The sequence below is a fragment of the Mesoplodon mirus genome, assembly GCF_964341445.2.
Source record: "Mesoplodon mirus genome assembly, chromosome: 15".
In the NCBI taxonomy this organism is placed as follows: domain Eukaryota; kingdom Metazoa; phylum Chordata; class Mammalia; order Artiodactyla; family Ziphiidae; genus Mesoplodon; species Mesoplodon mirus.
In genome coordinates, this window is record NC_138991.1 from 34302400 (window position 1) to 34315617 (window position 13218).

At 54.4% G+C, this 13218-nt stretch overlaps 1 protein-coding gene across 1 annotated transcript in view; it reads left to right on the top strand.

The window, feature by feature from the left end:
- Positions 1–491: 491 nt before the first annotated feature.
- The window catches only part of ZAN (zonadhesin), a gene marked incomplete at both ends in the record, with an annotated part of 31234 nt that continues 18507 nt past the window's right edge, over positions 492–13218 (top strand). Inside the window, 19 exon segments of the mRNA XM_082644513.1 lie at positions 492–666; positions 1144–1290; positions 1432–1703; positions 1882–1969; positions 2751–2903; positions 5042–5206; positions 5542–5633; positions 5817–5895; positions 5988–6124; positions 6126–6135; positions 6670–6941; positions 7251–7302; positions 7527–7571; positions 8046–8469; positions 9368–9548; positions 11807–11948; positions 12110–12226; positions 12711–12835; positions 13031–13176. Coding sequence (XP_082500639.1) covers positions 492–666; positions 1144–1290; positions 1432–1703; positions 1882–1969; positions 2751–2903; positions 5042–5206; positions 5542–5633; positions 5817–5895; positions 5988–6124; positions 6126–6135; positions 6670–6941; positions 7251–7302; positions 7527–7571; positions 8046–8469; positions 9368–9548; positions 11807–11948; positions 12110–12226; positions 12711–12835; positions 13031–13176 — 2822 coding nt within the window.

Genomic DNA, 13218 nt, shown 5'->3' on the forward strand with positions numbered 1-13218 from the left:
CAGGACTTGAATTACTAAAACAAGGGGCTGTTCTACATGGCCCACACCACCTGGAAAAGGGCAGCTGGCTTCTCTGTGGAATTTGTAAGGTGTTGCTCATTGTGTGTTCAGTTGGGGCAATACCATCCCTGACACCTACCTGGCAACATGGGGCCCATACAGTCCCTACTCTGTGGGGAAAACTTGGGCTATAGCACAGGAAGACCTCGACGTGAAGGAAGGAGATTGCTCAGGTTCCAATGCTTAGGCGCTGCGTGAGAATTCCTATACAAAGAAACTGGTACAAAGAAACTGGTTCTTTCGCATGCAAGAGAACCCCGTGTGACATCCAGGGCATAGAGGGGTGGAGGGACCAGTGGGGATGTGGGGAGCTTGGAGGGGAGATGCTTTCTAGGAGACAGATGACAACTTAAGGTGAGAAGGCTGTGAGTGACCTTTTTGAAAACCTTCAAGTAAATACATGTCACTGCATACACGCTGATTGATACAATATGGATAAAAAGAAAGGAACAGTCCTCCAGAAAGCTCACAATCCTGGAGGCTTAACAGTTCTTGGTAATGACAAGGATCACATTTTTTTTTTTTTTCTCTCTGTCTCCAAATCAATGCCAAGGAAAGAGAAGCCTCTGGATTGGAAGCCCGTCTCTCGCAGCTCGAGGGAAAACTGTGAGTTGGAACCCAGGGCTGCTCAGTCCCTCCCAGGGGTGGCCACCCCAGGTGCCCTCAGGCAGGGTGATGACATAAATATGTAAGAAATGTGTGAAGGGCGGCCCTCAGAGGATGGAGGGTGGAGGGAGCCAGGGAGGAGCAGAGTATGAGTCCCTCCTGAAAGATCCACATTCAAATGAACAATGGAATGGATGTTGCCCAGACAAGCCTGCCTGCCTGGGACCTCTGTTTGCAACCCCTGACCTAGTCATTCTGCCCCTCGCCGACCCCAGCCCTGAATTTCTCCTAAGAGAAGACTTATTTCTCAGCTTCTCTTTCCCAAGTCTCTGCTCTGGACCCTAAATCTTAGTGGCCACCTTGCAACCCGGCTCTGCTTCCCTCCCCCCACCTCCTACCCCCCCAGCCCCATTGGCTCTGCAGCCGACCCCCTCCCCTCTGCCCTCTCCTGGCCTCACAGTGGCCCTTTCTTCCCAGCCGTTCTCACCCAGTGTGATTTTGAGGATGACTCCAGACCCCTCTGTGATTGGAGCCAAGTGTCCAAAGATGACAGGGCCTGGACTCGGGCCAGTGAGCCCTCCCCCACCAGCAGCACCGCGCCCCCCGGCGGGTATCCCAATGGAGGTGAGGAAGCCAAAGGTTTAGGGAGGCACCTGGGAGGTGGACGCTGGCGGATCTGGGCGCAGGGAGGCGGCCGGAAGTGATACCTGGGCTCTGGGAAGGTGGGGGGCAGGGCCTCGCCACCCCTGGCTCTGCCTCCCCCAGAGGGCTACTACCTGCACGTGGACTCCAACACCTTCCCCCCGGGCGGGGTGGCCCGCCTGCGCAGCCCCCCCATATGGGAGCAAGGCCCCCTCTGCGTGCGCTTCGCCTACTACATGTTCGGGCTGTCGTGGGGCGCCCAGCTCAAGTTGCTGTCGACCACGGGCCCCAAGGGCAAGGGCCCCAACGTGCTCTGGAAACACAGGAGCACCCAGAGCCCCTCCTGGATACCCACCGCCATCACGGTGCCCATCGGGCGCATCCTGCCCAGTCAGGTGAGGCCGAAGGCACAGCCTGGGGTCCCAGTGGGAATCTGGCTGTGGGGAGTCCAGGAGGGGCTGGGCTGGGACAAGGAGGGGGCATGGGGGCTGGGCCACCTGAATTCAGGCGGGAAAGTGGGAGCCCGAGGCAAATGGGGCTCACAGCGTGGATGATCCCTCCTCCCTCCCGCAGCTGACATTTGAAGGAATCAGGGGCAGCACGGCTTATCTGGACATCGCTCTGGATGCCATCTCTATACGTCGGGGCTCCTGCAATCGGGGTGAGCCCCCGCCCCTCCTCTTCTTTCTCCCCACGCCTGTACATCTGCCCAGGTGGCAGGAGTAACTCAGGGACCATGACCCTGGTTTCTTCCAGAGTTGGGGCGACTTGCTTCCCTTTACTTCCACAACCCACACCTTTGACCCCTGAAGCAACCACATCTAAAGAGAGGTTCTCCTGGAACACAAAATTGTGGTGACACCTGTCCTAGAGTGACCAGCCATTCTGATTTGCCCTGGGCGGTCCCTCTTTTAGCACGAAAGTGCTGCATCGCAGGAAACCCCTCACTCTTTGGCAAACCTGGACATTTGGTCAACCTGGCTGTTACCCCAGATCCATCCAGAATTAGCACTCTAGGCTGATGTTAGAGATTTGAGGGGAACGAATTCAAGGGAAGGAACATTCCAGAAGCTGCATGCAAGGAGCCAACACTTACTGAGCACAGGAACTGTGCTAGACGCTCCCGCGCGTGGTGCAACTTACAACAGGCAACTGCTGTAGTTCCCAGTTTATCGATGGGGAAACTGAGGTTTGGGCAGCCTAAGTAATCCGTGCCAGGAACACAGCCACTGGGGAGCAGGACCATATCTGCCTCGCAAGCCAGCCATGGCTCACATTAGGACTCAAGGGTTCTGACTCCAGACTGAGGCATAGTTTTCTTTTTTTTAATTTTTATCTTATATTGGAGTATAGTTGATTAATAATGTTGTGTTTGAGGCATACTTTTCTGAGCTGCCTCCCCTTAGAAAAAGCTAAATCCTTCCTCTTTTCTTTTCCCTCAGTCTGCATGATGCAAACGTGCAGTTTTGACACTCCAAATGATCTCTGTGGCTGGAGCTGGATCCCGACGGCCTCTGGGGCCAAGTGGGTCCAGAAAAAGGGGTCAACAGGGGTGCTGAACGTGGGGCCTGAGGATGACTTCTCTAGCCCTGGTAGTGAGTAATGGCCATGCTTCTTCCGTCCTTTGACTCTCTGAGCTTCTAGTGAACTTTGCGGGAGTTTACGATGTTTGCCTGACCACCCTACAATAACTCTCTTGGGATGGCCTGGGGCGAACGTCAGCAACCCCAGACCTCCATCAGCTTAAGTTACAGGACAGAAAACAGATTCTAAGCACCCAGCCAGCTTCCCCCACTGCCACCCCAAAAGCCCTATACCCGGTAGACCCAACACAGCCAACTCCTCACCTCTTTTCCCTGGCACCCTTCCTTCTTCATTCATCCAACAAATATTTATTGAGCACCTACAGTATGCCAAGTCCCAGGCCCTTGAGATGCATCAGCTTACAAAACAGACAGAGGACGGTGGGGGACAAGGAGGAGACAGTTCCTGAAACGATAAAGAAGTAAATTATATAAGCTTTCAGATGACCAGTGCTATCAGGAAAAAAAAAAAAAGTTGAACAAAGTAAGGGGATCGGGAGAGCAGGGTAGGGTGGGTTGTAAGTTTTAAATAGGGTGGTCAGAGTAGATCTCAGACAGGTCACATTTGAGCACAAACTTTTAGGAGGTGAGGGAGTGAGGCATGAAATTATCATCGAGGGGAAGAACATTCTAAACAGAGGGGCCAGCCATGCAAAGACCCTGAGGTAGCAGTGGGTTGGGGGGTGGGTGTTGAAGTGCAGCAAGGAGCCACGTGGCTGGGATGGAGAGAATGAGCTCAGAAGGGTCCTAGGAGGGGCAGACCATTGTCAGGACTGATTGTGGCTTATATTCTATGTGGATGGGGAGCCTTTGCAGGACTTGGAGCAGAGGAGTGACCTTATCTGACTTAACGTTTAAAAGGATCACCTGGGGCTTCCCTGGTGGCGCAGTGGTTGAGAGTCCGCCTGCCGATGCAGGGGACACGGGTTCGTGCTCCGGTCCGGGAAGATCCCACATGCCGCAGAGTGGCTGGGCCCGTGAGCCATGGCCCCGGAGCCTGCGCATCCGGAGCCTGTGCATCCGGAGCCTGTGCTCCGCAATGGGAGAGGCCACAACAGTGAGAGGCCCGTGTACCGCAAAAAAAAAAAAAAAAAAAAGGATCACCTGGGTATTTTTGTACGAGAATCCACTGAAGGGACGGGGCAAGGACAGAGGCCATTCTTCTCCATCCTTCCCTCCCCCCAAATCCTTGCTCTCCTTCCTCTGATCTTTCCTGCTGCCTGAGGTTTGCTTTCTAGAAAGACCTGGTGAAAACCCCACCCCACGTTCATTCTAAGCCCCTGGAGAGCAGGGCAGGGCCAGCCCATCTCTGCATCCCCCTTACTATTTAGCACCAAATCCCGTGCCCAGCAGTTTCAGTAAATGTTGCTGGGTTTGTTTGTTTTTTCCATTTTCTCTCTCTTCCTTTTTCCACCTTGCTCCCTTCCTTACGTTTTTCCATCTTTCCTCTTTTTCTCCCGCATCTCCTTTTCCATTTCTCAGACGTCCCAGTATCGACACTTGTTGCGTTCTTTCACCATTTTACTCTTTCCTTCCTTCTCTGTTGGCTCCTTTCTTTTCTCTAGCAGTTCTGCTCACTCCCTCCTCTTCAGCCGTCTTCTCTCCCTTCAGAAGCCCACCTTTCCGGGCTTCACTCTCCAGGCAGAACCCCGTGGGGCGTCCGGCACGTGCGTGCGCGCGGTCGGAGGCCTCTTTAATTCCCCCCTCCTTCCCACGGCTACCAGTTGCGTCACGGAGCGAGGTCCAGGCTGATTGGCTGCGTGAGCTGGCGGCAGGGGGCAGGAGATCCCTGCGGGTCAGCATCAGATCGGGACTGTCACTACTTTGCGTGAATCAGCTGTGTCCAGTGGGTTAAGAAAAGGAAGAGGATGTGACTGTGAGGGGACCTCAAAAGTCTGAATCCAAAGGACAGGATTCTGGCTGCTTCTGAGAGGATGCCGCGTTTCCTGGGCGGCGACCGCGTCCTCACCCAGACCTGCCAAGCACTTCTGGAAGGAACCAAGGCCTCAGCCAGTCGTGTGATGGGTTTAGGCCCATCTCAGCGCTGGCTGATCCTAGGCAACTGTTAGGGCTCCCCAGGGCCAGGCTCCCTGCCCTCGCAGCCCCTATCCCTGTGCCACCCCCCACCTTACTGGCCTTTTCCTTCCCAGGTGGCTTCTACATGCTCCTGGACCCCAAGAATGCAAAACCAAGGCAGAGATCTGCCCTCCTGAGCCCTCTGATCCAGTCCTTCGGCTGCCTGAGCCTGTCCTTTCACTACACCCTACATGGCCAGTCTCCTGGCGCAGCCCTCATGGTCTATGCTTCTGTCTTGGGTGAGAGTGACAACGTCATGGCATTTACACTGTCCTGAGGCTCTTCTCCCAGGGTTGGGTTGACGAGGAAACGTGGGGGCATCTCTCGGGGTCTAGGGAAATCTGGGATACTTGCAAGATGATTCTGCGGAGTGGAATTTGGGAGCGGAAGGCACAGGGTTCTGGAAAAATAGATAAAAACGCCAGGAGAGTGAGAGAGAGAAGGACGTGCTTGCACGTGGGGGAGGGAATCCACTCCAAGTGGTCCCCCTGCTACTCATCCTTCTGAGTATAAGTTTGAAGTCATTTTCCAACCCCCGTCATCTCACTGCTCTCTTGGGTTCCTTCCATTGTAGGCAGCATCCGGAAACACACACTCTTTTCAGGACAACCCGGACCCAACTGGCAGCCTGTTTCTGTCAATTACACAGGCCAGGGACAGATTCAGGTACAGAGGAGCAAGAGGTCAGGTCTCCTTGGACCTGGGAGGCGCACCTGTTATTGACAAGGATTGAAGTTCTGGGCCCTGGAAGCCAGGTGCCTGGGTCCCTGAAGAGAGTAAAATCAAATGGAGGGGGCTGAACATTTGGGCTGTTTCCTCACGCCCGGCCCCTTCTCCCTCTCTCTTCAGTTCACTGTGGTGGGTGTGTTTGGAAAGATCCCAGAGCCAGTGGTGGTGGTGGATGCAATCAGCATTGCTCCCTGCGGGGGTGAGAGCAGCTCTGAGAATGGGGGTTGGGGATGGGGGAGGAATAGAGAGCATTGGCCCAGATTTCTCACATCTCCCATTTTGATCCCCCAGAGAGCTTTCCTCAGTGTGACTTTGAAGATGAGGCCCATCCCTTCTGTGACTGGGTCCAGGCATTACAGGATGGCGGACACTGGACCCAGGGAAGTGAAAACACGCTCATCCAGGGTACAGGCCCCTTGGGAGCCTCCCCTTAATGGAGGTGAGGAGATGGAGGACCCCTCAAGCCAACGAGCTACTGAATCTGCTCCGAGCTAGGGGGTGGACTGGTGTGATTGACGCAAGATGTAGGTGGTGAGGATCAGCCAGCGGGTGTTTACTGGGAAGTCGCCATGGGGCCAGAGCTGTGGAGGCGACAGAGGTAGAGTGAGTTGAGGATTCTCGTGGTTCTGGGGTCACTTGAAACCCCCAGAAGATCCAGGTATAGTGCTTCATTGAGCCCAAGGCCTCAAAATCCACTGGGTCATTTTCAGTCAAGACATTTACTGGTGCAGCCAACAAAGGAATCTGGGTTGCTGGCTTGGTTTTCCCTTTCTTTCTGATCCTGCCTTCTTCAGTTAGAAGTCTAAAATGAGCAGAGAAAAAAACAAAACAAACAAACAAAATACCCACTGCAATGTGGGGAGTTGGGGTGTTTGCATCAAATCCCCATTTGGAAAGCAAGATGTCGCTCAAGAAAGCACCAGACTTGTCCTCTGGAGGTTTCTCACCTTGCCTGTTCCCTTCTTTTGCCCAGAGGGTCACTTTGTCTACCTTGAGGCTGACAAGTTCTCCCAGGCAGGCCAGTCTTTCAGACCGGTGAGCCGGACCTTCTGTGCCCCGGGTGCGATCTGTGTGGAGTTTACCTACCACATGTATGGCCTCGGAAACGGCACGAAGCTCAGGCTTCTGCTGGGGAGCCCTGCGGACAGTTCCCCAACTTCTCTCTGGGAACGAGTTGGGTCTCAAAGCGCTGATTGGCTGAACGACTCCATCACCGTCCCTTCGGGACATCAGCAGCCCATGCAGGTGAGAGACAGAGAGAGTCGCTCTTTAAGTGTCACTGTGAGGCCAGGTGAGGGGCACATAACACCTGGGATCAGGGAGCACAACCAGGGCTGAGAGGATGGGACACTGGAAAAACAGCAGAGCAGAGGGCACTCTGTGTTCCCTGTGAGGCTCTCTGGCTCCTGGAAGGGGTCCAGGCCCCCTTTGCACTGTTGAGGCCAGAACAAGGCAACATCTTAGCAGAGGACAGACCCTCTGCCTGGAGAGTCACTGAGTTGACGGGGATTCACTTTCATTTCTCTCTTGCTCCTTTCTCCCTCGTACCTTCAGCTGATGTTTGAGGCCGAGAGGGGCCCCAGCACCGCCTTCATTGTTGCTCTGGGTTTCATCTTTTTTTTTTTTTTTTTTTTTTTTTTCTTTTTGCGGTATGCGGGCCTCTCACTGCTGTGGCCTCTCCCGTTGCGGAGCACAGGCTCCGGATGCGCAGGCCCAGCGGCCATGGCTCACGGGCCCAGCCGCTCCGCGGCATATGGGATCCTCCCAGACCGGGGCACGAACCCGCATCCCCTGCATCGGCAGGCGGACTCTCAACCACTGCGCCACCAGGGAGGCCCCTGGGTTTCATCTTGATCAGTCACGGGACCTGTCAAGGTAAGACAAAACCCCAGGTCCCAGAAAGGGGGCCGTGCTCCAGGATGACCATCTCTCAGGCTTCTCTGCGTGAGCTGCTTAAAATGCAAGTCCTCTTTTGTGCTCAAGTCCTCACGCAGCTTTGTCGTCTATATTCTGCCCACCTGTACCTTCCCAGCCCCATCAGAATGCTTGCTTGAGTGAATGTGACTTTGATGCCGTGGATTTCTGTGGTCAGACCCCTTACCTAGTGAATGGTGATCCTGAAGGGAAGGCCGATATCCTATTTGTTATTTGTTTCCTGTACCCGGCGCAAGATCAGTCATATGTTAGGAACGGTGTTTGTCAGTGTTACCTGAGTGGAGGCTGGGGCGGGGAGGAGAAGGAGAGGTGTGAATGAGTTACTGCTTTGAGCGCACCCATTCCAATTAGATGTGAGTCAAGGGGGTGGTGGTACGATTCTGACTAAACTCCAGGGATTTATTTTCTTTGCAGGACCTGCATCAGTAGCGCCTCCTTCCAAACCTCCCATTACCTGCACTGGCCCTCCTGAAACCCCTGTCTGCACAGAGAAATCTGTGGCCCCTGAGGAAACACCCACCGTCCCCACTGAAATATCCACCATCCCCACAGAGAAACCTGTGGCCCCCACAGAAAAACCGACTGTCCCTAGTGAAATATCCACGGTCCCCACAGAAAAACCCATGGTCCCCACTGAAAGGACCACCATCCCCACGGAAAGGACCACCATCCCCACGGAAAAACCCACGGTCCCCACTGAAAGGCCCACAGTTCCCACGACACCCCAGCCCAGCCAAACTCTTGTACGCACCTGGCCAACAGCTTTCATGATGCCAAGTACCTCCATGACCACTGTGACCCCGGCCACCACTGCAACCCTGAGACCTACTCCAGCTTTGTGGTGGAGTATCGGACAAAGAGCTGAAAGTCAGAGACAGTGATGAGGAGAGAGGGCTGGGGAAACGGATGCTTCCAGTAGGAAACTGCAGTCTCAGAGGAGAGAGGAACCAGACACGATGACTTTAGAGGGAATGATGAGAGTGACCCTGAGTGAGAGGGCCGGAGGGGGGCATGGGGGAGTGGGAGTTGTTGGGAACCAAGTGCTAGACTTAACTATTGCTTTTTTTTAATTGAGATATAATTCACTGCCGTAAAAATTCATCCTTTCAAAGTGTACGATTTGGTGGTTTTAACATATTCACAAGACTGTGCAGCCATCCTCACTTTTCCATTTCAGGGTATATATATATATATATTTTTTGCGGTACGCAGGCATCTCACTGCTGTGGCCTCTCCCGTTGTGGAGCACAGGCTCCGGATGCGCAGGCTCAGCAGCCATGGCTCACGGGCCCAGCCGCTCCGCGGTCTGTGGGATCCTCCCGGACCGGGGCACGAACCCGTGTCCCCCGCATCGGCAGGTGGACTCTCAACCACTGCGCCACCAGGGAAGCCCCATTTCAAGACATTTGCATCACCCCATAAAGAAAGCCTGTACCCGTTAGCGGTCACTCCCATTCCCCCCACCCCCCAGCCCCTGGCAACCACGAATCTGCTTTCTGTCTGTTCGGTACATTTCATACCGTGGAGCCATATAATCGGTGGTCGCTTGTGACTGGCTTCTTTTTTCTCGGCATATGTTGTTGTCAAGGTTCATCCAGATTGTAGTTTGTGTCAGGACTTCCTTTGAATGGCTGAATAACATGGGCCTCCTTCTTCAAGAAGAACGGGAGTGGGAGGTAGAGGGGAGACAGGAGGAAAGCCGGGGGCTTGACGGAGGCTGTTTTCCCCTCAGTGAGCTGCCCGCCGAACGCCCACTACGAGCGCTGCGCCTGCCCAGCATCCTGCCAGAGCCCCACGCCCAACTGTGGGCTCCTTTGCAAGCCCGGCTGTGTCTGTGATCCTGGCTTTCTGTTCAGCGACTCCTGCTGCATCAATGCCTCTTCCTGCAATTGCTTCTACAATGACAATTACTATAAGGTGAGACCCTAGGATGCCCAGATCCTCTGAGGGAGACTGCGAGCTGAAAACCTGGGGTCCAGCGCCACCTGCTCCCCAGGTGACATGAATTTGGATCCATGGGACATTCCCAAGGGGTCAGCTCTCCGGCAGCTGTGACACGGTGGTGGAGTCATTCATTCGGTGTGTGGTTTTTTTGCCTTAATTTTATTAATTTTTTTCTTGGCCACGCCACACGGCATGTGGGATCTTAGTTCCCTGACCAGGGATTGAACCTGTGCCCCTTGCAGTGGAAGTGCAAGAGTCTTGACCACTGGTCCACCAGGGAAGTCCCTCGGCTCTGTTCACACAATAAATACTTGTTAAGCACCTGCTTTGGCCCAGCCTGACACTAGGCTGTGTGGAAGATCCTGTCAGCCCGTGGCCCTGTCCTCGGTGCTCCTGGCAGCTTTGATATTTCTGTATTTCTCCATCCTGCACTGGCAGGCATGATGCATTTGACCATAGACCAGCCAGGTGGTGCAGGGCCCTTATCTCCATCCTGAGGAAAGTCAGGGGTCCCTGAGTATACAGAGAGCCCTGGACACTGAGTGAGTTCAGGCATTTTCAGGGCAGAATGAGGCATTCCAGAACCTTCTTCCAAAGGAACTTGCAAATTTTGATAGGCTACGTCAAAGGAGAGGAGATACTGTTCTTGTCTCTCCTAATTGATGCCCATCCCCATCCCCCCGGGAGATTCTGGTGGAGCACACACAGGCTCTGTCCAAAAGGGATGACGTGCAAACCTCACACAGCATTAACTTGTCCTAATAGTCACATTAAAAAAAAAAAAAAACCACAAGGAGGGAATTCCCTGGCAGCCCAGTGGTTAGGACTTCACACTCTCACTGCTGAGGGCCCGGGTTCAATCCCTGCTTGGGGAACTAAGATCCCGCAAGCCGCGAGTGAGGCCAAAAAACAAAGAAAAGAAAAAGTACAAGGAAACAGGTTAAGTTAACTCCAGTCATCTACCTGTTTTAGCATGTAATCAATGGTTATCAATGAGATCATTTATGTACCTTTTTTTTTTCTTACTAAGTCTTCAAAATCCAGTGTGTATTTTACACTTACAGCCTATGTCAATTTGCACCAGCCACATCTCAAGAGCTCAGTGGCATGTGACTGATGGCCATTGTATTGGACAGAGCCGCCCAAGAGTCAGGCCAATCTGAGCTCAAATCACCACTCCGCCACTCGTTTGCAGAGTGACCCTGGGCGAGGTTCTTTCTTGACTTCTTCAAATCTGTTCCCATATCTATAAAATGGGCACAACAAGATTTTCTACCTCATTAGGTTGTTGTGAAGGTGAGATTAGATCCTGACACAGAGCAATTACTTAATACATGCTCATTGTTATTGTTAGCAATTTATGGTAAATATATGTGACCTGTAAATTAAAAGTTCAGTCAGCTATTCATTTAGCATCCAGTTCCTCTTCTCAGCTCCGGCGTTCTCCCCATGGGGCGTCCGAGTTTCTTGCTTGCCTCTTCGGGGGCCCCTTCCTCCTCCAGCCCTCTTGACCCGTCTCCCGGGCGTCCCTGCGTCAGTGTTGGGAGTAGCTTCAGCTGCAGCCCGGGTAGAACTATCTGTCACAAGCATCAGTACCAAGCATCTCTTCCCTCTGCCCCGGGAGACACATATGAACTTATTGTATGATCACTTATGCATTCAATAAATGTTTATTGGGTACCTTCAACCCTCTCGGCATTGGGGTCACCACGAATAGGGCATGTCCTTGCTCTCCTAATGCTGTCAGATTCCGGGGGGCACATAGGATGTTGGTTTGTTCTTTCATTCGGTAAGTATTTATTAAATGAGAACTCTTTGCCAGGCACTGTGCTACGTGTTGGGGCTGAGATAGTGAGTAAAGATAGACATGGTCCCTCGCAGGGGTGCTTATCAAATAATCACAAAGATGAATATAATAGTGCAATTGTGGTAAGTCCTGGGAAGGAAAGGTACCCAGAGGTAGTCAAGGAGGTCTGGAGAGTCTTCCTGAGAAGGTAGCAACCCTTGAGCTGAACTCTGCTAGTTGCACAGGAATGGGTTAGAGAGAGGGAGAGGGACACGTTCCAGCACAGCATGTGCAAAGGGCCTGGGTTGAGCAGGAATATGTGGTAGGCGATGAGGAGAGGAGTCTGAGCAAGGTGAGGTCTGCAGGAGGAGAGGGGACTACAGCACGGGATGACAGAGTCTGCCCAGGAGCTACGGCCTCATGACTCCGGCCCCCTTGCCCTCAGCCAGGGACAGGGTGGTTCAGCCCCAACTGCACAGAACGTTGCCGCTGCCAGCCTGGCAGTCGGACGGAGTGCCAGCCCTATAAGTGCGGGACACATACAGTGTGCCAGCTGAAGAATGGCCAGTACGGATGCCACCCCTATGGTGAGACCCTCCCCTCAGGCTATTCCCACGTGGGTGTGACACCAGGGTCCCCATCCCTCCCTCGACCAGGGGAGCCCGGGCAGGCCACTGGGTGGGTGAGGTGGGCCCTGGGGCCTGGCCTGGTGAACCAGCTTCACATGTCCCCGGTGTCCCCTCGGCAGGCACTGCCACCTGCTTCATTTACGGAGACCCTCATTACTTCACCTTCGACGGGAGGCACTTTAACTTCATGAGCAAATGCACCTACATCCTGGCCCAACCCTGTGGCAACTCGACAGGTAGGACCCTGGAGATGCCCCCCCACAGCCTGGGCGTGGGGTCTGAGATCAGAAGAGCTGGGCATGGGGTGCACTGGCCGGCAGAAAAGGTCCAGAGCCGCTGGCAGGGGCAAGACGGGAGCAAGGCCGGTGGTAGAGCAAGGGATGACACGTCCATCCCCAAGCAGGACTTTGTGAGGACCAGACTATGGGGGAAATGCGGGTTAGGACTCCTCTCTGTATCCGTCACTCCCTTGGCTGGCTTGGACTAGGGCGTGCCTGGCAGAGGAGGCCCCTGTCCCCTGGGGGGACAGATTCGCGGCACAGCCCCACGCTGTTCTGGACAATGCCCCACTCCTGCCCCTCTTGAACCGTAGAGCCGCCAGCTCTGTGGCCCTTTATCCTCGCGGGGCGCAGGGCCGGTTGGGGGTGGCACCCTCAGTGGGTGCTCAGAAATGCTTCTGGAATGAGCCCCTGGGAGCTCTCCACCCCTCTCCCTGCCCAGAGCCATTCTTCAGGCTGATGGTGAAGAATGAGGAGCGAGGACAGGAGGGCGTGTCCTGCCTGAGCAAGGTCTACGTGACTCTGCCCGAAACCACCATCACCCTGCTCAAGGGCAGACACACGCTGGTGAGTCCGTTCTCCACTCAGCCCTGCCGGGCTGCTGGCCTTGGCTGTGGCCTTGTCCCGCCCAGCTCCTCCAGAGCATTCCACGTGGAGCAGAAGAGGTCATTAGCGTGGCGGTGGGGATCTGGGAGTCTGCTGGGGGTCCTCCTTGACCCCCGGATCTGTCTCTCTGTCTCCTCTCTCGGCCCCTCCTTCCAGGTTGGGGGTCAGCGAGTCACCCTCCCAGCCATACCTTCTAAAGGCATCTTCCTGACTCCAAGTGGGCGATTTGTGCAGCTGCAGACGGCATTCGGTCTGCGGGTGAGATGGGATGGTGACCAGCAGCTGTCTGTGAGAGTGCCCAGGTGAGGGGGCGACCCAGCGAGGCAGCTACCACTCCTCCCACT